This window comes from Dermacentor albipictus, chromosome 2, assembly GCF_038994185.2.
Source record: "Dermacentor albipictus isolate Rhodes 1998 colony chromosome 2, USDA_Dalb.pri_finalv2, whole genome shotgun sequence".
Lineage (NCBI taxonomy): Eukaryota > Metazoa > Arthropoda > Arachnida > Ixodida > Ixodidae > Dermacentor > Dermacentor albipictus.
Window position 1 is genome coordinate 5,737,986 of NC_091822.1, and position 24,714 is coordinate 5,762,699.

The following is a 24,714-nucleotide window of genomic DNA, read 5'->3' on the forward strand; positions in this document are numbered from 1 at the left end:
ATGGAGACTTATCAATTAATCCTGCATCGTATCTGTTCAGTACAACGTCTAGGCTTACTCGACACCATCATCCGAATTCACTAACACCTTATTTTGCACGGGCGGATGTATTCAAGTATTCTTTTTTCCCCGAACTATAACAGACTGGAATAACTCGTTGTTGCCTGTTTCAATTGATTGACTCATTGTATTACTGTTGTGTCTTACCACCTTACTTGATTGAATAATGCATTGTAATATTGTTGTGTTTAACCACCCTGCTTGCACCTGTTTTAGGTCTGCAGTATGAAAAAAAAAAATAGGGGGCCGAGAACACTGCCCTGTGGCACTCCCCACAGCAAAGGTTTCATTCCGGAAATAAAGTCACTTATCTGAACGAGCTCCTGTCTGTTTGATAAATAAGAGTCAATAAGCGTTAAGGTTTGTCCACAAATACCATAGCAATGCAAGTTCTTTAACAATACTTTATAGTTTACTTAATTCAAGGGCTTTGAAAAATCTATAAAAATATCAAGAACGATCGCCTTATTTTCAGAGTGTCTAAGAATGTTGTCACGTGGTGGTAACGTTGAAGAACCCAGTAGCAATATTGTGTAAAGGGCTGTTTATAGTCCGACGTAATGCACGCGCGCGCGCGCGCGCGCGCACGCTACGTCACGTCGGCGAAAACGACACCTCTATAGTCGGGCGCACCGGCACAGCTAACGTAACCGGCGGCTTCCAACGCGCCCCGGCGGGCCCGGCGCCGATTTGGCTCCGGAGCCATTCGCGCGTCGAAGTCGGCGGAACTCTCGCACCACAATGCACTGCGCGCGAAGAAAAAATTACCGACGATTACGTTACTTCGTAATGCGAAATTTGAGCGCAGCAAATAAGCTGTTTCACCTTTTCGATAGATTGAGGCAAAGAAATCGAGCAACACATGTATGCGCTATCACAGAATTTTTTTTTTCACACGTGTTCCTTTAACAAAGACTCCACTAACAGTTCTTGACAGTCATGAAGGAAGCTTTGTGGTCGGAGAAATAGACTGATATATGTTCGACTTGGTACACCAATGCTTGATTCTCAAAGGCGAGATCTATACAAGTGCCTCGCGAGGTTGTCACAGCCGTGGGACGCGTTACGAGCGAGAGGAACGGGATGTTCTCCCGCATAAGTGTTAGGAAATTGCTGTTTGTCTTTATGTCAACATTAAAGTCCCCCACTACTAACATCGGTGTGGATCGATGGACGGTTAATGCGAGTTGCAGGAAGTGCACGACGTCTTTCGTGAGTGCGGTAGCGGACTCACGAAAGCGGTATCAGTCGGTCGCTGCTAGCGCTGGGGGGATGAAAGGGGGGCGGAGCTGGTTACGAGGCCGACGACAACGCCGACGCGAAACCCAGGAACGTACGCCAAAGAGCCATTTCTGTAGCCAGCCCTCCTCCACAGTCTCTCCTCCTCCCTTCCATCATCCTCCCTCGCCCGGAGAGCCGACAGCGCGCATGCGCGGCGGCGGAGCAGATTCGTCAGCGAGCTGGTTACGAGGCCGACGACAACGCCGACAACGACGACGCGAAACCCAGGAACGGACGCCAAAGAGCTGCGCTCTAAAGCCGAGACCACACGTACGCTTGCGGACGCGCGCTAGCTCGCGTTCGCGCGCCTTGCGCCTGCCGCGCCTCGCGAGTAATGGCGGTTTGCATCCACAAGTACGCGCGGAAGCGCGCGCTCCTGCGCGCTCACACATAATCGGTTGAGAAGACATCGTTTCGTACAGAAATATTTACGGTGCTGCAAAATGCTCAAATAGTGATAAACGTCATTTTCATAATTTTAGAGTTAATAAACCAACGTAAAAAAATGAAAATGCGCTGTCTTTTCACGACATAATCAGCTTCGCATGAAGTGGCAGCAGCACTGGCACGCTTTCAACGGCGCCGCGTTCCCGCCTTTCCGCGTCGTCTGCATTTCCGCGTCGTCCCGCCTCCCTGGCTCCATCCCGTCGACATTATGCCCGCAGTCTCTACTCGTACGAGGCTTTTACTGTTGCTGGAACAGATACTCTTGCTCATGATAATGAAGAGGAGACGAGACCAACGACGGTGCAGGCAGCGGCGACGCTGGTGGGTGCGACCTGTGTTTTTGGCCCGAAAGCAAGAAGGACTTTACCACACAGCTGTAAGTACTCTGCTCATTTTACGCAGAAGTGTTTTGTCGTGTCGCTATTCAGTATCTGACCTTGGTTGAATTTGTAATTGCTAAGAAACACGTGCAGCGCTGAAAAGACGATATGCACGCGCTCTTTTTGTGTCATTTCGCCCCCATTGTCGTTAATCTGTAAGGCTTTCTGCTCGCCTTTATATCGCTTAGCAAGTTCATTGTTGTTTTAGTGATGCAAATGACCTCTGGTCACCCTCTTGGCGATCAGGTACATACGATGCATTAACACATGAGACGACCATTCGCAGCCACGTCTATTATGTCTGGATGATTGTTTACATTCTTCATGGCAATTGCAGATGTGCCGCATGCGACAAGGAGATCACAGATTTTTCTGCAAGTACTACAGAATGACGCCGCAGCTTTTCGATAAGCTGTTAAACTTTGTCGCTGCGGACCTGACCCGACAGCAGTTCATCAGGGAGCCCTTGGAGCCTGCAGAGCGACTGGCGATGACATTGAGGTTCGTAGAAGTACATTCCACATTGTGAGTAAAATTATTTACCAGTGGAGTACCATGTATATGCTGCTACAGTCGTAATGCTATTACATTTTTTAACATTATACTTTGCTGTATATTTTAAAGAAACTGCATAGGCTGCTGCTATGAAGTGTTTCTGTTACAGAGGTTAATCATAGCATGGTAGTTATCAGGCTAGGGCCCAGTCTCTCAGGCTAGGGAATGCTGGCCCACAGTTTGTGTATGGAACAGCAATTTCCTGCTATTTTACATCTCTTATGTATTATGGGGTTGCTTGCAGAAATGGGATGATTTTTATTTGTATTGGTTCATGAGGGGTAAAATGTAAATATGCAGATTTCCAGTGCATTGGGGGCACGTGCCCATAATTAAATCATGGTTCTGGCACGTAAAACCCCTCAGTTAGATTGGTGTGTGAGGGCAATTTTCGTTCTGTTTGTCATGTTACAGTTACCTGGCATCAGGGCAGGAGATATGCCAAGTAGCGCTGTTATATCGTGTAGGTCTTGAAACTGCCAGGCAATGCATACACGACACATGTCGAGCAATATGGGCACGCCTCAAGGATCATTTCATGCAAGTAAGTATGCCATTACACTTCACTTATAACTGCTGCACTGTGATTATTGCTGGTAGTGCGGGCAAAATGTTTGCCAATTAATTAAAGAATGATCAGCCTTCAAGCAGTACCAAAACACTAGGTAAGCAACTTTGCCTTGGTACATTAGAGGCAAAGCATTTCTTCTACTGCATAAATGTGTGTTACACCGAGCTTGGTCCTGTGGACATAGCAATTACGTTTATCACTTGAAATGACACTGCACACTTTCTAGCAATATGGGCATTGTGTGCCACTGATTTTTCCAGTCAGTAGTAATGGCAAGTGCCGTACTATTCTAGACACCAACCCAAGAGGAGTGGGAGAAGATTGCTGAAGGATTTTCAGCTCGATGGCAATTCCTCAATTGCTTGGGGGCTGTCGATGGAAAACATGTAGCAATCACATGCCCACCAAATTCTGGGAGTAATTACTTCAACTACAAGGTAAACTGCTATGCTTTCATTTTATTTGCTTTGTGTACTAAGGATGCTGTTTCTTTTGGTAATTGCAATTCCGCCAGGAAGGTGCTTTGTAGATGTTACAATTTACATGCAGTGCAAGTCAGGTGCCATGTACAGTGCATTGTAGTGCTGTACAAAAAAAAAACTCAAATGCAAATGGGCATATGGTTATAAAATGAGGTATTGTGGTTCCTTAACCTTCAAGCATATGAGGGGTACGAGTATGAAAGGAGACTATTGAGTTTAACGATTGACAACTCCCTAACATCCAGAGCATCCTTTGATGCTTTTGCAGTTGCCTGCATTCTGCAGCCATTTCAGTAAACGTTCTTATACGATAGTACGCAGGTGACAATAGTACCAAGCCTTGCTTGCTAAACAGGCCACTCAAATTGCCTGACAGTGGCCGTAAATTTGCTGTTTGCATGTGAATGTCGACACTTGCTCTGATGCTTTATTTCAGTGAACATATTCAATTGTCCTCATGCATGCTTTATTTCAGGGAACATATTCAATTGTACTCATGGCTGTCGTTGACAGCAGTTGCAAGTACGTGCTTGTTGATGTGGGGGCTGAAGGTCGCGTGAGCGACGGAGGCGTATTTAAACACTCTGCATTTGGCGAGGCCCTTGTCAATGGAGACCTCAATATACCCTCACTTGGCCTGCTCCCAGGAACTACCACAGCTTTACCCCACGTCTTCGTTGGGGATGAAGCTTTTCAGTTAAGGAAAGACTTTATGCGCCCATTTCCTTCCAAGCAACTTGAGGATGAAAGAAGAGTCTTCAACTACAGGTTGAGCCGAGCAAGGTATGGTGCACTAAGATAGTGAAATTCAAAAATGAGACACTGACAGTCATTCTCTCTTTTAATAATCAACCTTTTATTGCAAAATCAATGCAAGTAGAGGTCTTGAAGAATACTTGAACAATCTGAACTGCTTCAGAGCTTCTCTCTGGTGTCCCTTTAAAGTGCACAAGTACTGCGCAAGGAATTAATATACCGCAAGAAAAATACACGCATAGTACTTCTGACACTGGATTTCTTGCAGTCTTTGTATCATTACTGTAAACATGTCTTCTCATAAAGGCAGACTAAGGGAACAGGTTCTTCTAACCATTTTTTAAAAATAAATGTTTGTGAAATTTGAATTTCAATGTTTGTTTGCTATATTCCGACAGACGGTGTGCTGAAAACGCGTTCGGGATCACAGCAGCAAGGTGGCGTATCCTACTGCGGACCATTAACTTGCTCCCCACAAACGTGGACTTTGTTGTCAAGGCTGCCTGTGTCTTGCACAACTTCCTAACTGTCCTCAATCCACAGTCGGACAATTACAGTGATAAAGAGGACAAGTTTGGAAACGTTGTAGCAGGACACTGGCGCGAAAGCATCCAAGCTGCGTTGGGAGACGACAGAATGCAGCAGTTTACCCCCCTTCAGTCAACACGATCAAGAAACTACGACAGTGAAGCTGCACATGCCAGGAACCTCTTTGCAGCCTATTTTCGCAGCAAAGTAGGTGAGGTTCCATGGCAGTGGCACCAACCAGGTGTTTCCAAAGAAGGCGCTTTGAAGCGTCTACGTGAGCAGCAGTTCTACCAGCTGCAATGATGGTGAGCATTTCCTCGAAAGAGCAAAAGCCACATTGTGACTTCATAACAGTCATTCATAATTGCTGTTCACTGTGGCTTATCAATCATGCTGTTTACGTGTCAATTTTGTGGCACCTGTGCAAGAAAAAAATGTTTGTGTTATTACTTTGTTCATCCATGTTGTGAAGTGTGTAGTCCACTTACTTGATGGTAACTGGATGTTTGATGTGGAGTAGAAATAGACTTGAACTGTGGTATTCATGACTATCGAAACCGTAAACATTTTATTTCCAACCACAAAAAAATACATTTATTTAAGCATACCCAGCTACTGCTGGCTTGACAGGTAGGGCCGTACTGGCCAGCCAAGCTGCCGCGAATGCAACTGTCACTCCCCATTCGCTCCATTGCAGTTCGCCTGAAGTGGCAGGCCACAACTATGCTGTTGCAAAGAGTATTGCACGTGCATGTGCAAGCATTGATGAGGTAGAACATATCACATTATGTAAGGAAGGCTTCAAATAGGAAAAAAAGCACCTACAAATAAGTGCAAATTGAACACAAAACAACGACATAAAAATATCATTGGGAAGCAACGTGCATGTTAAAGAATGGAGAATGCAGCGTAAAGCAGTAAAAAACAGGACATAAAAAGCAAACAAATGAGGTGAGGCATCAAAGTACAGTAATACACAAAGGACTATGGTAAAAACAGCCATACGAGTATCTGGAGGTACGCATTTTTCTTGGTTTCCACAACTTGGCTGTCAAGAAGAGTATTGCACAGGTGAAAGGCACGTGCATGCATTGAAAAGTTAAAATGTATCACGTCATGTACGGATGACTAGGAATGGGAAAATAAAAACTGAACACTGACCTGTGCACATTGAACACATGAAAACTTATCCAGAACATAAAAAAGCCGAAATAAAAGTACCTGCCGTGGTAGCTCAGTGGCTATGGTGTTGGGCTGCTGAGCACGAGGCCGTGGGATCGAATCCCGGCTACAGCGTGCACATTTCTATGGGGGCAAAATGCGAAAACACCTGTGAACGTACCTTTAGGTGCACGTTAATGAACCCTAGGTGGTCAAAAGTTCTGGAGTCCTCCACTACGGCGTGCCTCATAATCGGAAAGTGGTTTTGGCACGTAAAACCCCATAATTTAATTTTTTGAAATAAAAGTATCAGTGACAAGCAGCTAGCGTGTTAAAAATGCATAATGCAGCATCACAATAAAGCAGTAACAAACAGGACATAAAAGCAAGCATATAAGAGATTAGGTATCAAAGTACAGTAATACACAATTCAATATGATAACTATGGTTGTACGAGTATCTGGAGGTACACTTTTCTTGGTTTCCACAACTGGGCTATCAAAAAGAGTATTGCACAGGTAAAAGGCACATGCAATCATTGACCAGTTAAAATGTATGACATTATGTAAGGACGACTAGAAACAAGAAAATAAAAGTAAGCAATAAACATCAAAAGCACATAAATAAGTGCAAAGTGAACACATGAAAACTAAAAAAAATTTATGAAATATCAGTGACAAGCATATAATGTGTTAAAGTATGCAGCATCACAATAAAAGATGGAACATAAAGAGTGAATATATGAGAAGTGAGAGATCAACATACTGTAATATAGAATTAAACACATTGAAAAAGAAAATAAAGAATAATAGTATGAGTACCTGGTGGAATGCAGTATGAGCAACTTCTGACATTTTCTTGGTTTCCATAACTTGGCTATTGAGAAGGTTATTGCACGGGTCGACAACACATTAAATTTAAAAGTAAAAGTATGTATACAAAAGTAAGAAAACAAACATACTCGAAAAACATGCTGCCTTGATGTGCTGGTTTATAGTATCACTGTGCCTTCATGGTGCAGACAGCACATGGACGAGCAAAATGAACAGATAGCATAAACATTGCTCCTTTGTTTCTTTGGCGATGTGCGATCGGCACTCTGAAGCTGCAGTGAGAAGGTGCCGAGTATGACAAAAAGAAAAAAATTAATCAGTTAATTCCTTAATGACATTCAAAATCTTTATATACATGTCCGCTTGTTTTTCCGTTCTCACTCGTTTCATGAGTGGAACAAGTGACATTGCAAACAGCTCGATGTGATCTGTCGGCTTTGTTGTTTCGAGAGCACCGGTGACACGCTGAAGCTGCTGCGCCAACAAATCGTCTGCATTTACCTTTCTTTTCCTGCTCGTAGGCGTGCCGGACGACGTTACTGAAGATGCCTGTGCACGAGGTGCAGGCGTTGCCGCTGGCGGCACCGACACCTCTGTTACCACCACATCCTCCGCCTCCTTCTCCTGCTCCTCCAACTCGTACACGTGCACGTACTCCTCATTGGCAGAGTGGCACATGTCGTCAAAGAGCTCTGCAGCAGTGGGCCCTTCCTCCAGGTTGTTATGGCTTGCTCCGACAGGTTCCTCCTGCTGGCTCAGCATTTGGAAGTTCCCTGATGTGCTGATACATTTGAAGAAAGAAATGTTCATTGTAGATACTTTTGGCTGTAAATATTTCAAATAATTCAAAAAGCAATGTGAAAATAAAGTTCATTAATTAAATTGTACAAGTGCTCTTTATCTGAAGGGGTCACCCAAAGATATCAATAACACATGGATACACATAACACTTTAGCGTCATCATTTACTTTTATTCTAGTTTACATTGCCATTCCATATTCTACATTTCATTCTACATTCTACATTTCAGTGAACACAAGACTCTTCCCTGACTGAAAAAGTTAATGCTTTAGAAGTAATGTTTGTTATCCCATAAATAAGCCATATTGCACTGCTGGAAAATGCAATGTTAAGAGTGACCTGAGTCCTTGAATTTTTAGAAATGTGCTGTACACTGTACAAAAATGGTACACTGAATTATTTTATGCATGCTAAACAAATATTACAGTGCCATTTGATGAAATTATATGCTTTACAACCTAGCTACAGCCACAGGTCCCATCCATTGAGGTTAATTGATCCATTAACAGCCGGTGTTACAAAATACATGGAATTCATCACACTTTAAAAGATTGGCTGGTCGTAGAAAAACATTTGGCTAGGGAAGCGAGTCAAATGAGATTCTCCACACTAGGTGTGGAATTCGGGAGATTTCCAAGAGTCTGCGCGACTGCTTACAATGTTGCAGCTTTAGTACAAGTGGACTGAATGTGGGCACTCGCTAGAGCTACTGGGCTGAGTGAGAAGCACCATATGGAAGAATTCATGTTAGAATGCCGTGGATGGTGTTTTGAATTTCTTGGCGATCAGTGAAATGCACGGTTCGCCATGCTTATAAACTACACGCGAGCTAGAAATTCGTCCGAGTTTTGCGGACCGAACAACACTGCGTTGATCATCATCCACGTAGTTCTTATGAAATTGTGAATCTCGCAACAACGGCAGTCCAATAGGACAGTTTAACATAGTGAGGCGATGCACGAGTTCTACTCCTCTAAGCGACAAAATAACACGCCATTAAACTTACGCTCTCGTTTCCATTGTGTCGCGGAGAAACATGAGGAGCTCGAAGAAGGGCCACGAACATTCGCTCTCTTCCTCAGCTCCCGCTCCGCTCTTCTGGGACGTCGCGTCATTGTAACAGCGACGGAATTTGTCGCGAAGCGACTTCCACCGCTTCTGTACGGCGGTGACACCGTCTGTGCAAAAGAGTAGTTCCATTTTACGAAAATTTCTCAAGCAACAGCGCAGCATTCAAGCAAGCTTACCTTGCACACCGGGCACAACTATCGCTGCCACTTCCCTCCACAGGGCAGCTTTCTTCTGTCGATTTTTGTGGTCCCTGTGGCGAGAGAGCCACAAAGACGGCCGGGCCTCTACAGCGGAGATTAGGCGCTCGTTATCGATGTATATATCTTCCGCTGCTGCCATTATTGTGTAGTACGCGCACAGAATGAAGAACCAACTTGTACGCGAATCGATTGCGGTGCTATCAAAACTGGCGCCAAAAGTTACAAGCCATCGGATGTTTAGGAAGCAGCACCTTGTGATTGGTCCCTGCGGGAAAATGTACTTCCGGTCTAGCAAACAAAATCTAGCAGAAGAAAGCCTTTCTGTACCACGCTGAAGCCTCAATATTTGTAAACGTAATTGTTTTGTTTTGAGAGCTGTTGTATCATTGCAAAATTGAAAAAAGAAGCACTTTCTTGCATGACATAAATCGGCCTCACTGAGAGTAGCATGTACCGAGCCATAGCCGCGTAGCCATGCCTGGCCAAGCGCGCCGACGCGACGCAGGCCGAGCGCGTGAAAACAGAGAGGAGCTGTTCCCCGCGCTCACGCCGCGTTTCGACGCGTACGAGCCATGTCGCACCATCTGCGCATGCGTGGGCGCGTGAACGCGAGCTTGCGCGCGTCCGCAAGCGTACGTGTGGTCCGGGCTTTAAAGGCGCCAACACAACTCCGCAGACGGCTTTTGCGGACGGCGCGCGACTTGGCGAACCTTCTGCGCATGCTCCGAAGATAGCAGCCTACGGCGCGCGCGTTGAAGTATAGAGGGGATGGCATCTCGGCTGGCGCAGCGCAACCGACGTAGCGTGACTGACCGCGAACGACGCTCGCCCGCGCGCCGATAACGTCGGACTATTAACGGGCCTTAAGACAAAACTAACTTTTATAGGCCGAACCTGTGCGCACAAGAAAACAGGCTACACATATAGCGCAACGATAGCGGCGAACACAGTCGGCGATCGTCGAAAATCTGATCTGCGAGTCAAGCGCGTCGGCTTTTATAGATCAGTCGTCGAACGTTCTGGAGTAATCGCTGGGACCCGCGTGCCTTCCACAAAGTTGTACATCATTCCCGTCGCGCACACATGCGATCAGATTACACAAGGTTCGGCGACAACAGAAAGCGGATAGAAGCATGGATAACATTTCAGAAACTTCCCATACATGTAGACGCGTCCTGCGCTGAGCGATAACATTTCTTAGATGGTAAAAGCGCTCACCCGTAAAAGATAAACGAGTTCACGTGTCAATTCCCCCCTCTCAAAAGGCATCGTCTCAATGCTACAAACATAACGGGAGGTGAAACAAAAGAAGCACACTTATTAGATAAAGTAACAAAACAACAATGAAACAAAGCCTAAAGTGATACAGTCCAAAAAAATAGTCCTAAGTTCAGCAATGCGATGTCCCCAAAGTTCATTAGCGCTGGCGGAACGGCTTAAGTCGCACAACATGAACTACCTCAGGTCGTGAGCGGCGCCGCTGTGATAGCGAAATGCAGTCTGGCACGACCTCATAATCGAGTGCGCCAGTGCGTCGGATGATCTTGTATGGTCCGAAATAGCGGCGTAAAAGCTTCTCGCTCAGTCCTCGTCGGCGTAAGGGGTCCAAACCCAAACACGGTGACTGGGCTGGTACTCGACGTAGCGGCCTCGAAGGTTGTTGTGTCGGCTGTCGGTCCTCTGCTGGTTCTTGATCCGCAGGCGGGTGAGCTGTCGGGCTTCTTCGGCGCACTGGAGATAGGTGGCGACGTCAAAATTCTCTTCGTCGCAGACGTGCTGCACCATGGCGTCGAGAGTAGTCGTCGGATTCCTGCCGTAAACCAGCTTGAACGGCGTGATCTGTGTTGTTTCTTGCACCGCCGTGTTGTAAGCGAAGGTTACATACGGCAGGACCGTGTCCCACGTCTTGTGCTCGACGTCGACGTACATTGCTAGCATGTAGGCGAGGGTCTTGTTCAGGCGCTCCGTGAGACCATTCGTTTGCGGATGGTAGGCAGTCTTCCTCCTGTGGCTTCTATGGCTGTATTGCAGAATGGCTTGGGTGAGGTCTGCCGTAAAGGCCGTTCCTCTGTCGGTGATGAGGACTTCTGCGGCACCATGTCGCAGCAAGATGTTCTCGACGAAAAATTTCGCAACTTCGGCTGCGTTGCCTTTTGGTAGACCTCTAGCACCACTCCAGTAACATCAACCTTTATACCGACTCCAGCAAAGCCATTCGCAACATACAACAATGACTGTTGGAAACACACCTACATGACATCTTAACAGAATCCTGTAACCGCAAACCGAACATTACAATCACCCTGCGTTGGGTGCCTGGTCATGCTGGGATCGAGGGAAATGAGTTGGTTCATCAACGTGCCCGCGAAATTAACCTCCGGGCGCCCTCGATTCCCTGGCCAAATCTAACGACAGTTGAAGACGCTGCCACGTACAAAGCGCAAATAGCTGAACACTACAAGAACATCAAGGAAAACCGCACTATTTTGCCACAACCTCACTCAACACGAAACAAGCACATGTCCTTCGTAAAGTTCAAACGAACACTCTTCTCACGCCACTAATGCTGTACAACTTCGGTTGGCGTAGCACAGCTGACTGCCCCATCTGTCCGGAGATAAGGGCAGGTGCAGAACACATTCTGTACTCATGTAACACTTCCATTACCTCTCCTCATTTTTCTTACCCTTCCCCTCCTTCCTGGAGTGCTTGGCTTCACTCGGACTCGGAGGATGAACAACGAGCCTTAGCAGCGCAGGCGCTCTACTTTACTGGGCCTTAGTGTTGGCCTTAAATAAAGTTTTTTTTCCTTCCTTCCTTCCTTCCTTGGTTCCTTCGAGGCAACGCAACCCCGTCCCCGGAACTGATCATTTCGTCAAATATAATTAATTGTCCTCTCCATCTGCGCAACATACATCAAAACAGTATTCCAGAATTAGCGCATACATCTACAGTGGCAGTGAGTAAACAGACTGGGAAATCGTCAGGGCTGGTTAATCAAGTACAAAAACCTTGACGCTATGACTAAAAAGCAGCTTCAACAATCCAATTAAAAAAACATCAACTGCCTATTTGCCTGAGGTAAAAAACATCCTTAGACACCTCGATTGTTTATGTCAATGGTTTGTGTAAAGTAAAAAATTCGGCATGTTCAGCGCCCCTAGCAGAGAAAGCACAAATTAAAGTATGCGACCAAATTACAGTAGCTCCACTTACGCGCTTACGCTGAAACGCGCCTCAATTGATTTTTCGCCCTATGTGGCCATTTGCTGAACTTGAGAGTGTGCGGGGCCTGTGACCGTCTCGTCCATAAGTACCACGCGTAAAGGCTGTTTCACATGTTGCGACTGCAACGAGGAAAATCGGTGCAGTCGCACGCGTCACAATGCGATATTTAGAGGGCCAATTTTACATGATTGCGATTTCAACAATGCGACTGGTGCGACCCATGGGTGCGACGCATAGCGTTGCTTAATTCCAGGTTTTGTGGCACATGCTACATAATTCTTTTATTGTAATGAATAAAACGTGTACAATGACATTGTTCATTTTTCTTTATTATGAGCAAATAATATGCGTGTTTTGTAATTTAAAAACGCGTTCAAGTTAACATGTGTTCTTGAGCGCGCAACTGCGGTTTCTTCCAACTATAGCGGAAAAGCTGGCCCGAAAAAGTGGGAACCGCTAGGGTGCCGCCCATAGAATTACTATACTGACTCTAGAGGACAAGCTACCCATACTACCCATAGGGCCCATGCATTGAAATCGGGAACCGTACGAGCGCCGTCATGTTGCTATGCGCCGAGGTTGCCAGCTCCTGAGACGCTTGCTAGAGTTGGTGACAGTAGTTAGAGTTGCTAGAGTTGTTAGAGTTGCTGTTGCTAGAGTTGGTGACAGGTGACAGCAAGCCTGTGGCATGTTGCGTGTTTCGCGTCCAAGCCTTGAGGTGGCGCCACTATCAAAACGACAGCAGCGCACCGCCGTCGGCGGTAAACAAAATCTCAACTAAGACTTTTAATGTAATTTTATTGTAAAACAAATAACCCTAAGACGTTGAAATAATTAGCTTTCAAAGTAAGTTATTAGCAAGTACAATGTAGATTGTATGAAAAGTGTAATGCCCTAACCACTGGCACGCGCCGAAAGCTTCGGCGCGCGCTGGCAAGCGAACGCGTCACTTCGCTTCGGCTGGAGGGAAAGGGCGCGCAACCACTGGAGACAAGCTCCGACGCGCGCCGAAGCTTGCTCCTCGGCTGCGGCGCACTGTTGCTCGACTATTCCGTCTTCATCCGTCATAGTCCGGCCTAAAACAGCCAGCTGTAAACTAAGCTTGAAACAATAAGTTAGTGATCTGTATGTGCTTATAGCTATAAAAAAACACGTTTGAATAATGAATATACACCTGCCGCAACAGTTTTTTATTTTTGAAGTAACAATAGTGTACAAAATATCGACATCAGCGCTCGCGCGTCGTCTGTCTGCAAGATCGCTTTGCAAACACCTGCACGACGATGCCATATATCAAAAACTGTTGCACCATTTCATTTTTTGGTAGCTTATTGCACAGCCAACTATGTAAGAATTAGGCGTGCAATGTATAACTGAAAAAAATCTGTGTTGGAAATATTGCCACGTGGTAGTGACGGTAAATGAATAGTGCCGGCTCAATCGCAACGATAGCGGCGAGCAATGTCGGCAATCGTAGAAAATCTCATCAGCGGGTCAAGCGCGTCGGTTTGCATACGGCAGTCGTCGAAAGTTACAGCCTATTCGCTGGTGCCCGCGCGCCTTCCAGAAACTACAACACAATTCGTGTCGCGTATGCAATCAGATTAGCAGGGTTCGTCGACAACAGACAGAACCATCGATAACATTCGCGAAACTTCCGATACGTTCAGGCGCATCCTGCACCGAGCGATAACGTTTAACATTTTTTAGCCGGTGAAATACGGTAACCGGATACTGATAAAGCATCCGTGTCAATATAATTATGCTTGTTGGTTCATGAGAGAAACGTGAAAAAGTGGGTTCTGAGAAAATCAGCAAAACAGAATTGAAACACCTGTAGCACTAAAAAAAACTAGAATAGCTAAAATGTATGTAATTCGTATCTTGTCTCCCCCCAATTCTTCATTCTGCCAAATCTAGCCCATGGAGCACCTATATTATTCTAGGTTGTTTTGATGCATCAACACCGCATCCGGAGGCCTTCACATTGAGTGTATTGCTACAAAACATTTTCACGGTGTAAGGGCCATGTTCTACTGTAACTGGTTTCCACATATCAAGTTTGCCTTTCTTTACATTAATGAAATGACATACCGTCAGATAATACAAGCTTGAGAATTAGAGGGTTTTAATAGGTGTCTTTCGTTGCCCTTTGCCAAGTCGTACTATGGAAGCACTTATTCGAATGTATGGGAGCAGCTCATTTGCATAGTATAAGAAATATATAAACAGGTTATTTTCACAATTGATACACTTCGTCACCACAAAAAGACAAATTCCAGTTTATTGTTTTCAGCCTGCTATGATGTTTTGACTGAGAAAGATATATTCAATTTGTTCTGCGAGGCACGCAATAATTGCTGTGGCATATTATTTTATTGCACAACACTGCATACAGTAGCAAGCCATTATTGAAACTCAGAAGAAATTAATAGCACAGTGCATATGATCAGGCACATAGCATATTATTGCACTTCCTTAATTCATGCCAGAACGACGACCACAGGCGTCCTTCTACAGCAAGGTCAGCATCCATCGTGCCTCCTTACCATCGGGCTTCACACCCTCAGCACGTTCAACCTCAGCTCTGTGGTGTTTAAAACAACCTCAAGTGCGTTTTACGGTTCCAGGGATAAGAAAGAAGACCGTCCTGCCTACCTTGGCCTTGAAGCAAGCAGCTCTGGATTGTTTGCACACTTTCTACTTTGATCGAGTCCACATATATACGGATGGTTCTTCCACTCAGACCAGCGCAGTGGTTATACCATCACGATCACTAAGCATCCAATGCAAGATTTCTCACTTGACAACATCGACCGGTTCGGAGCTTGTTGCCCTCCGAGGTGCCGTTGATTATATTAATAACTCACCGGCTAATCGGTGGGCAATATTCTGCGATTCAAAGGTGGCCTTACAATGTCTTCTATCATCTCTTCATCGCGGGTCATGTGAACAACTCGTGTCGGAGATACGAGAAATGCACCATCACATGATCATGAAAGGACACGACGTCGTGTTTCAGTGGCTGCCTGGTCATTGCGGTATCTCTGGCAACGACCTCGCTGACGAAGCTGCTAGGAAGGCCCACGAAGGAGCAACCCTTGTTTCTGTGCCTTTATCGCGGACCGACGCAGCCCAACACTTAGGCAAGCTAGCGCACTCTTGTGACATTGGAAAAGTGGCACGCACTTGAATTCACTCAACATCGATTGCATTCCCTCGATCCCTCTATGCAACTGCGGCTGTTACCAGGTCTTCTGCGAAATGAGGAAACAGTGCTGTGCCGCTTACGTTTGGGCGTCACATTCACCAGTGCATATGCATTTTTGATTGGAATGGCTGATATCGCCGAGTGCAATGCCTGCGGTGTCGAGGAAACCATAGAACACCTAATGTGCTACTACCCATCTTTTGAAGATGAAAGGCAACACCTCTGCAGAGCTCTCAATTAGCTAGATGGAAAGCCGTTCACCTTGAGCAAGATCTTGGGACCATGGCCACGCATATCGCAGCTACAAAAGGCCACGAAAGCGCTGCTGCGATATTTGAAAGATACCGGATTGAGTCAGCGTCTGTGATCCAGACTGAGTGACCGACTGATATCCCCAGTGGACTTTCTCTTCTTTTAATCTTTCCGTCCCCCTTTCCCTTTCCCCAGTGTAGGGTAGCCAACCGGGCTCAGTCCTGGTTAACCTCCCTACCTTTCATTTATCATTTTGCCCTTTTAATTGCACAAAAGCTACTGCACTAAAATAGTATACTAGTACATACTTAAAAAGCACAATTTTATACTGCGATAATAGTCAATCATTAAAATTTGTATTGTACTGCCCAGGAACAGCTAGAGAGCCTTTGTACAGGTGCACTTAACGAGCACTATGTGAGACACAATGTAGAGAAAACATGAATGTAGTAGACAAAAAAATGGAAGATAGAGAAACAAATAGGGAAAAATTACCGACGATTACGTTACTTCCTAATGCGAAATTTGAGCGCAGCACATAAGCTGTTTCACCTTTTCGATAGATTGAGGCAAAGAAATCGAGCAACACATGTATGCGCTATCACAGAATTTTTTTTTTCACACGTATTCCTTTAACAAAGACTCCACTAACAGTTGACAGTCATGAAGGAAGCTTTGTGGTCGGAGAAATAGACTGATATATGTTCGACTTGGTACACCAATGCTTGATTCTCAAAGACGTTCACAAAGACGTTCACAACTGGGCCCTTAATGCCATATTGGCCTCCGCCGTGCATCAGTCGTCGCACTTGCATGAATGGGATTCGCGGAGATACGAGTCTTACACTCACCGCATTAAGTTGTGGAAGGTGCGCTGGCCTCGAGGGATATTTGTAACCGTTTGTTGTAGAAATAACAACCAAAACAAGCGCGAACGAGACCGACCCAACAGAACCAAACAGGCGCGGGCGAGAGCTGTGGCGCGAGCAGACGATAGTACGAAACGAGCGGATCGGCTGAGACCAGACACGAGTGCGCATCGAGCCGTAAGGAGGGTCCGCATGACTTCAGCATCGCGCGCGCACGTCACTGAAGGGGCCGCTCTCATTGGTCTCCGCCATTCGCGGCTCGCGTCCTTCGTCTCCCACTCCAGCGAAGGGGGACGGAGCTGGTTACGAGGCCGACGCCGACGACGACGCGAAACCCAGGAACGGACGCCAAAGAGCTGCGCTCTAAAAATGAAACGCGGAAAAGCAAAAGGGAGTTAATCCTACGTGATTACCTACAGATACACAAAACACAGGAAATGAACTCTGAAGTATGTTTTGGAGTCGAGTCTTATTAGCACAATCTTGTAACAAGCCCAGGCAACGAATGTGGAATGCTACCTGGTATACTGTTGCGGCACAAACAAATGCATATGATCAAGAAGCTTTCAGGAATGTATAATGTCATGGACCACCTTATACAGGAACAAAAGGTGCGATTAATTAAGACTTGAATCTAGAGGTGCGAGTTGAAGTATATTTGAGAAGGGTCAACTGTGGTCACCAGAATGGCAAAAGTGGTGCTTGAAGATAGACATCAATTTATTCTGGATGCGTTCAATGAGGTCAGAATTAGATTTGCTCATTGCACCCCCCTCCTACAGAGGCATACTCTAGTAGTCGGAGGCACACAGCAGAATTTCAGAAACACAACAGGTGAGTGGAAATCATGCAATATACGACATGCAATTCCAAGAGCGTGAAGGGCATCTTGTGTAATTATCTATGTGAAGAGAAGCTTAGCATTTTGTCAAAGTACACACCAAGATCTTTCATTTCATCGACCCTAAGGAGTGGAGCATCACGTAGGGTGTATCAAAATTTCACATGGTGCGTTTTGTGCATATAACTTAATGCCATAGTGTTGGAAGCACTTAAGAGTACTTATTGCGTCTACACCAGTTTGAGAGTGAAAAACAGTCTTTTTGGAAGTCGATGCAGTAGTGAACAATGTTGACAGTCTGAAATAGTCTGAAAGTCTGAAATGTCGGCACACAAAGTCATGCTGTTCATTTAGTAAAATGCTCTTAGCACTAACAGAAAGCGAGAAATCCCATATCGATTCAAACACCTGACGCACTGAAGAGGATAGATATAGGTCGGCAGTTAGTAACTGCACATCTAGCACCTGATTTGTGCATGGGCAATGTTCATGCTACCTTCCGAGTGCTAGAAAAGGTACTAGACTTTAGGGAACTATGGAAGATGCTTGTGAGAACGAGGAACAAGTATGCTTCCATACGTCTTAACCCTTTCAGGCACCACTTTATCCCTTTGATTGAAAAGTTGCTTTCACCACATCTCTTGCATCCTCAGAATCGTAGAAAGTGTACAGCTGCAGCAAATATTAAGAATTTTCATTTGTTTAGCGAGTTTTGTCAAGTTTACAAAATTTCGACTCCATGCGAAAACTCACTACAGGAACACAAAATATGAAAACATGTACTATTTCGTGTTTTGAAAAGCTTGAAAAGCACTTATCCAGCCACTTGACAATTATGCCTGGTGCACGACATTGTAAAAAACAATGAAAGAAGTGAACCCGCTACATACAACATACTGACACAGAGTAACAACACCCAGCCGTCTACCTTCCCACTCATTTTCTTAAAACAATCTGCACATTATTCAAAATTGCAGCACAGTTCCAATAATAAGTGTTTCAAGATGTATGAAACACATTTTAAATACCATTACTTTCATCAGTGCTTTTGCTATTGATGCACGCTCCTGCTGTGCCCAATTGTGTAGACACCGTCTCAAAGGGAAAACTCTGTGGAGGAAATACCATCAACACCACAAGAAAGGGAAAGTTTAAGGCAAAGTTTAAGGCACTTCATATACTTGGAAACGAGGTTTTCTTTGACTGTTCGCATACACTGCGCCAGGCTGAGAAGGAAGGTTACTTGAAGCATATTTCACACGATATAGCAAACAGAAATGTTCTGCAATGGCATCAGCAGTGTTCGAGACAACACCACTATTTTCATGAAGAATACGTACATCTTTGGCACTCCTTTTAGAAGAGAGAGCCCACAAAGCTCCAGAAATATTTTGAATTATGTGTCACGATGGCTTCAACACAATCAATGTGGTCAAAGTTATGATTCTAATAATAATAATAATAATAATAATAATAATAATAATCTTAGTGGTAAATTGGCACACTAGATTAAAAAGAAGGCTGATGCCTGTATGTTAGAGCATCTGATAACCAGCCATCTAAAGCAGGAATTTGCAGGATGCAGAAGACACTTCCTTCCCCTCCACGTGCACACACACTTGCTCAATAACACAGCACGGCACACACACACACATTCGACAGGTGCGCAACACACAGGAGTGCCACTGTATGTCAGTGGAGTGCCACTGTATGTCATGCCACTGAAGTCTGGTTCCAAGGAAGGAGAATCCAAATCGCCAGGCGGGTGGAGAGAAAGCTCTGCATGCCAGATATAATCATGGAGTTGTGGTGTCGGGCCATACAGGCGTGATGAGGGCTCAGGCTGTGCTGACCACTTGTTCAGACGAACTGAAGAAAGATTAGTGCTGTTTAGAGAGACGTCAAACACCCTGCAGTATAGACTAGTGCAATGTTGCGTTGGTATTGCAGGGTGTGCTACTTGAGGGGTTTGAGGCAATCCTCGAAGGCTGGCATGAGCTTGTGACAACCGAAAAGACGGGAGTAAAGGGTGCGTATTGTCCGGCGCTGAACAAGCTTAAGTTTGTTAGCGTCGCAAGTTTGGTACGGGAACTATACTGATGAGCAGTACTCAAGTCGTGACAGAATGATAGAAGTGTAGAGTGCTCGGAAAACCTTAGGTCATCAGGGAAGGGAGACGCGGGACACAAACCCAAGAAAGGGTCGGTGCTTACATACAGTGCTGGTGACATATGCGGAAAAGTTGAGAGAACAGCTAAATGCTACACCCAGAATGAGAAGGGCCCGAACATTCTTTATAGAAGTGCCTCCAAGGAAGAAGGTTGGACGTGCAGCAGTTTCGTTGTGGCTGATACGCATGGCAGCACTTTTTACGATGCTACTACAAAGTTTGATATTGTAGGCCCAGTTGTTCACCTTTACGGAATGTATTTATTGTAAGCACATATGCTGTGCATCGGCATATTGTTGTTGTGCAAGCGTTAACTTGTTAATCAAACACATTCTGCGCAGATGCATTAGTAACTTGGTTTTGAGTACATTTTTGTCCCGACTACAATTTATAGTATCGCAGCAAGAAACATTTTAGTAGACGCTGAAGGGATTCCACCAGTTTAAGCATACTGACTGCACAAAACATTGATGACACCTTTTCACCTTCCCCACAATGCACTCACACCATCTACGCTTTCCATAAGCAAAAAGTGAGATAAAAAATCAATTACAGTTTCATTGACTCAGTACTTGCTGCTTCTGAAGCGGGCATCGAAGCAATCGTGGTATACGCTGCTACATGCATATGTCTTTTATGATGCAGGTCCTGCTATGCACTGCACACAGAGCACACGTTGCAAACAGATAATTTCTTTTTGCAGTGCTCAACTATAACGACACACTGACTCAAACATGACTGCGTTGTAACGTATGCTTCAGTGCGTGAGTGTTCTTGATTGCTACACGAGCGATTTATGCCCAACTAGCCCAAAAGATGGACGCACTAGAAAGAAGTGAGTGAATGAGTACAGTGAACTTGTACTGAACTGGATTCACATGCCGAATAGAAGAGCGCAGTGTCAGCTGAAACAGGCGGCACGGCTGATTATGTAAGTACTTCCAATAGTTCGGCTACTAGTGTATTTCGCTTTCGGAGGTTATCTTTACCACTGGAAACAGCGCAGAGCTTGCCCGTTAAACTTGAGTCAACTGACACCACACGAAACACGCCGCGGTTGACCAACCCCACTTCCACACGGTTCATTCACCACATCACAGGTCACACGAAGTCAAGAGTGCCATATTTTAAATCACTGCAGCACCAAACGGACCTGAAAATTCATTTCCTTCGACAGAGTTTCTCAGGTGAGTTCGTTCACTCGCCAGTTATGATCTCGGTGGACGCGCTAGGCCTACGCGTAACGTAAACAACATCGGCGATAGGCGAGCGTTGATTATCCAGACTTCGGAGCTCGTAAACGTGTTTCCATTCGTTTTGAGCACAACCAAATGCACATACAACAAGCACAGACGTTGCGGCAATCGTGATTCGGTTGGCTGTTTTAGCAGACGATCGTACCGAGCCCGGCGGTACCCAGTGGGCAGGTTGGATTAGTCGGCGTCGTTCGAAGTCGCTTCGGACCCACGTCGCACTGCCACAACCCACGGTCGTCGGTCGGTCGGTCGTGTCGTTGTCAGCCTACTATTACAACACTGTCTTTCAGGAACACTGTCGCACGCGTCGTGCGTCCAAAAAACTCGGACGATCGTTGGTGCCGCCGTCTTCCCACGGTCGGCCATTACAGGCCTAGGCAGCCGGAGAGTCCGCATCCTCCGATTGGTTGACGCCTGCAAGGCGTCGCAGCCTCTCATTGGTGCACGCCGGCGCAGCTTCGCCGCGCGTCGGCAAACTTCTAGCATCGGCAGTAGACATAATCGCTGCGCGACGTTCCGCTTCACCGCGTTTGCGACCGACGCTTTGACACATTTGACCCTTCGGCGCGCGCCGAAGCTTTCCGGCGCGTGCCAGTGGTTGGGGCATAAATGTTTGTTATGTGAAACGTGTAAGTGTTTGTCCACGTGATGGAGTCGTCAGCGGCGAACCAGCGTCGGGAGCAGACGACGGCAGCAGACGACCTGAAAGTTTTGGCAGAACCGCTGGAAGCGAGCTGGATGTCTTCTAATGCCGCCCAAGTATCATGTGAACTGCTGTGCAAAATGGTGCAACAGTTCCGGCTGCAAGGGTGCGAACCGTTTCTTCAAAGTTCCTGTGGACCACGGGTACGTGCGTCCACATCCGTTTCTATGACTGTCGCGTAACTTATGCGAAGCAAAAGTAAGCGCGCCATTACGCAACAAAACCGTTACTTGAAACATTTACAGGCTTTGTGTCGTGTCAACGAGTGTAGCAATATTTATTTTATTCTTGCTATTAGTCTGCTTTTCGGCAAATATAGAGGAGGCGGTTGAAAGCAAATTAAATCTCAATGTGCTGATTCGGGCGTGCCACAGACACGTGCATAGCATTTCTCTGACGGCGAAAATGACTTTTATGCTAGACACTTGGTCGTTTGTTATATTTCTGCCCGTATTCTTTGTAAGAGGCAGCTTTCCGCATAAGTGGCACTTCAAGTGACTCGCCTTAGGTTGAGTGCATCTGCAGACTGTAAACAAGCGGTATGTTACAGAAGTAGCTACATTAGGACGCGTAGTTTTAACGGTATCGATGTGTTTTCTGGCCGTTGGCGTTCGAATATTACGGCGGTAAAACATTTTCGAAAAGCATGCTGGTTTCGTCTGCGAGTCATTACATAGACTGGATATAAAGAGGTCTGCTCTTGGCAAAAAATAGTGCCTCATATTGTTTAGGCGTTGATTATCATAATGAATGCAGTGGAGGTTGAGGGAGTACGCTTGAAGGTACGTTTTTATGCCTTTGATCTCCATAACACCGTACGCAAACCGATGTCACAGAACACCCGATGCATCACTGTGTGTTCTCCGTCATCACTTGTTTGCTGTACACCTACTAATCCCTCATTTCTTCTTCAAGTGTTGTATCCTCCTTTTGTCCTTGCTCTCTTGTGCTTCACACACGGTATGTTGTTCCGTCAGCTGTAATGCGCATTTGCAAAACCAATACATGTTTCATAAGACGCAGTGGCTATCATAATTTCACTACACATGTATTAAGCTGGCACATATGGTTCAGATACACATACCTGTATGCGGATTTACGCGACGTTGATGCGGAGATTAGAATAATTATGACACCCGTAAACAAGACGCAGCTGACGGCCGTAAGCTGTTGCGTTCTTTCCGCCAAACTACCCGGCCTGGTAGTGCTGTAAAGATGCTGTATAAAAGTGACACGTGGTGACAGGAAAAATTATTATACTTAGCAGCTGACCGTACGTTTTGTAGCTTAGATCTTCTTTCTTGTGCGTCTGTGCTACCCTTATTAATGCGCCATTTCTTTACTATGTTCTTGACTAGGTAACCGCGTTTGTGTGGATGCGTAGACGTGTGCTTTTTGTTGTACTTGTAAAATGCAAATAAAATATTTTCAGGCTTACTCAATCTTTGGTGTCGTGTGCGGTTATTCCAGTCGAGGCCATCGTGCCACCTGGAAACCGCATTCTGTCAGTAGCCCTACACGAAATGCAACAGCTGGAGCGCGGCGGCACAATTTAACTTAGGGTAACGGCGGCGTAATAAACGAAAAACCGCTCGGGATGCTTAAATGTCAGTTCAGAGTGTGCCTTAACTCGATTTGACTCAGCACTACATATATTTATATATGTAGGCGCTACGTTTCCCCCACAACAACCAAATTGGCGGGAGCACGATCGAGGCGCAGCAGCCAGAAACCTAGTAAAGCCACAAAACACCTGGACACGTGTTTCTATTTCCTCCCAAGCCCAGCGCACGATCGATGAACCGCCATGCGCCGCCCGCACGTAGTACAGTTCTAGGTACTTTTTCGCCGAAGTGCCATGGCACGCGCCCTAGATGTATTTGGTTTTGCGTCCCTGGCTGTGCCAGGGCGCGCGGTGTTTTCGGGCCAGCACGCATTCGCAGAGTTTAGGCGGTGAAGGTAAATTTTAATTCTGAATGCTTAAGCAATTCAGAATTCAGCAATAACACGACCGCTTCCGAGATAGCGCCCGCAGTAGCGAACGAATTTCCCTTTGCGCTGCCTTCCGCTTCAACGGCAACGAAGCGGCGAAAACACAGGGCTGGCGTTGCTCTCAGTCAACGCCTCATTCTGCAACTTTCGCAGATCGCTTTGAAGTTAAACGGATCCGCGTCTCTTCAATATTACGTAAGCGGCAAGAACACAGGGAGCGAAGCTATGAGCTGTTGGCACTGTTTTGTGGGCATCGCAGATTGCTTTCAAGCGGCGTCTCACGCGGGACTGACATAAGAAGCCGCCGCCTGAGTACGTTCTTGGCTCACTAATGGTACGTCCACACTAGCGACAAAAACGCGCGCGACACACAGCGCGCGGCGAGCGGTGCTGTCGCGCGCGGCAAGATTCACGAAAAGCGGCAGCAACGCGCGGCAAACGCGCGAATGGGTGCGATACCCTTTTTTCGCGGCAGACGCAAAACGACCACCAGTCAGAAGCGAGCCGCTTTACGATGGATGGATGGATGGATGTTATGAGCGTCCCCTTTGGAACGGGGCGGTGGGTTGCGCCACCAAGCTCTTGCGACTATGCTGCCTAATATCCTACCTAGGTTAACCAATTTAAAAAGAAAAGAAAAAAACTATGAATACCACGTCCAAATTTTCTGATCCCCTATTGCGAACTGCGTTTTTCTGCGTCTCCGTCTTTTGTCGTTTCCCTACTTTTCTTCCACCCATCCTCCAATCGCCTCTTACTAATGTCTATTGCGGACCTGTTTGCTTTACCACTGCTCCCGCTGAACCCAAGGGCTTCAAGGAGGCCAGTGGTGCCTAAATCGACCACTGGGTAGACGTCTTCACATTCTAATAAAATATGCTCCGTAGTTTCCCTAGCTTTACCGCAACAAGCACATGCTTCTTCTTCCTTCTTATATCTCGCTTTATAGGTGCGTGTTCCAAGGCATCCTGATCTCCCTTCGAAAAGTAATGAGCTTCCCTTTGAGTTATCATGAATGGTTTCTCTCCTGATTTCGTTTTTTCCTCTTAAGTAGTTACTCATGGCA

General features: G+C 45.9%; 1 protein-coding gene across 2 annotated transcripts; it reads left to right on the forward strand.

Moving 5' to 3' along the window:
* The first annotated feature begins 1,946 nt into the window (after positions 1 to 1,946).
* Positions 1,947 to 7,714, forward strand: LOC139055312 (uncharacterized). 2 transcript variants are annotated; one of them, XM_070532756.1, is made up of 5 exons: positions 1,947 to 2,164; positions 2,506 to 2,669; positions 3,138 to 3,267; positions 3,588 to 3,731; positions 4,931 to 5,049. In XM_070532756.1, the coding sequence occupies exons 1-5, from the start codon at positions 1,997 to 1,999 to the stop codon at positions 4,940 to 4,942; spliced, it is 618 nt and encodes a 205-aa protein (XP_070388857.1). In that variant the 5' UTR covers positions 1,947 to 1,996; the 3' UTR covers positions 4,943 to 5,049. The 2 variants fall into 2 exon arrangements, with proteins under 2 accessions (XP_070388857.1, XP_070388856.1); XM_070532755.1 differs by lacking the exons at positions 1,947 to 2,164; positions 2,506 to 2,669; positions 3,138 to 3,267 and adding exons at positions 4,252 to 4,559; positions 7,576 to 7,714 and having other exon boundaries at positions 3,660 to 3,731; positions 4,931 to 5,365.
* The last annotated feature ends 17,000 nt before the right edge of the window (positions 7,715 to 24,714 follow it).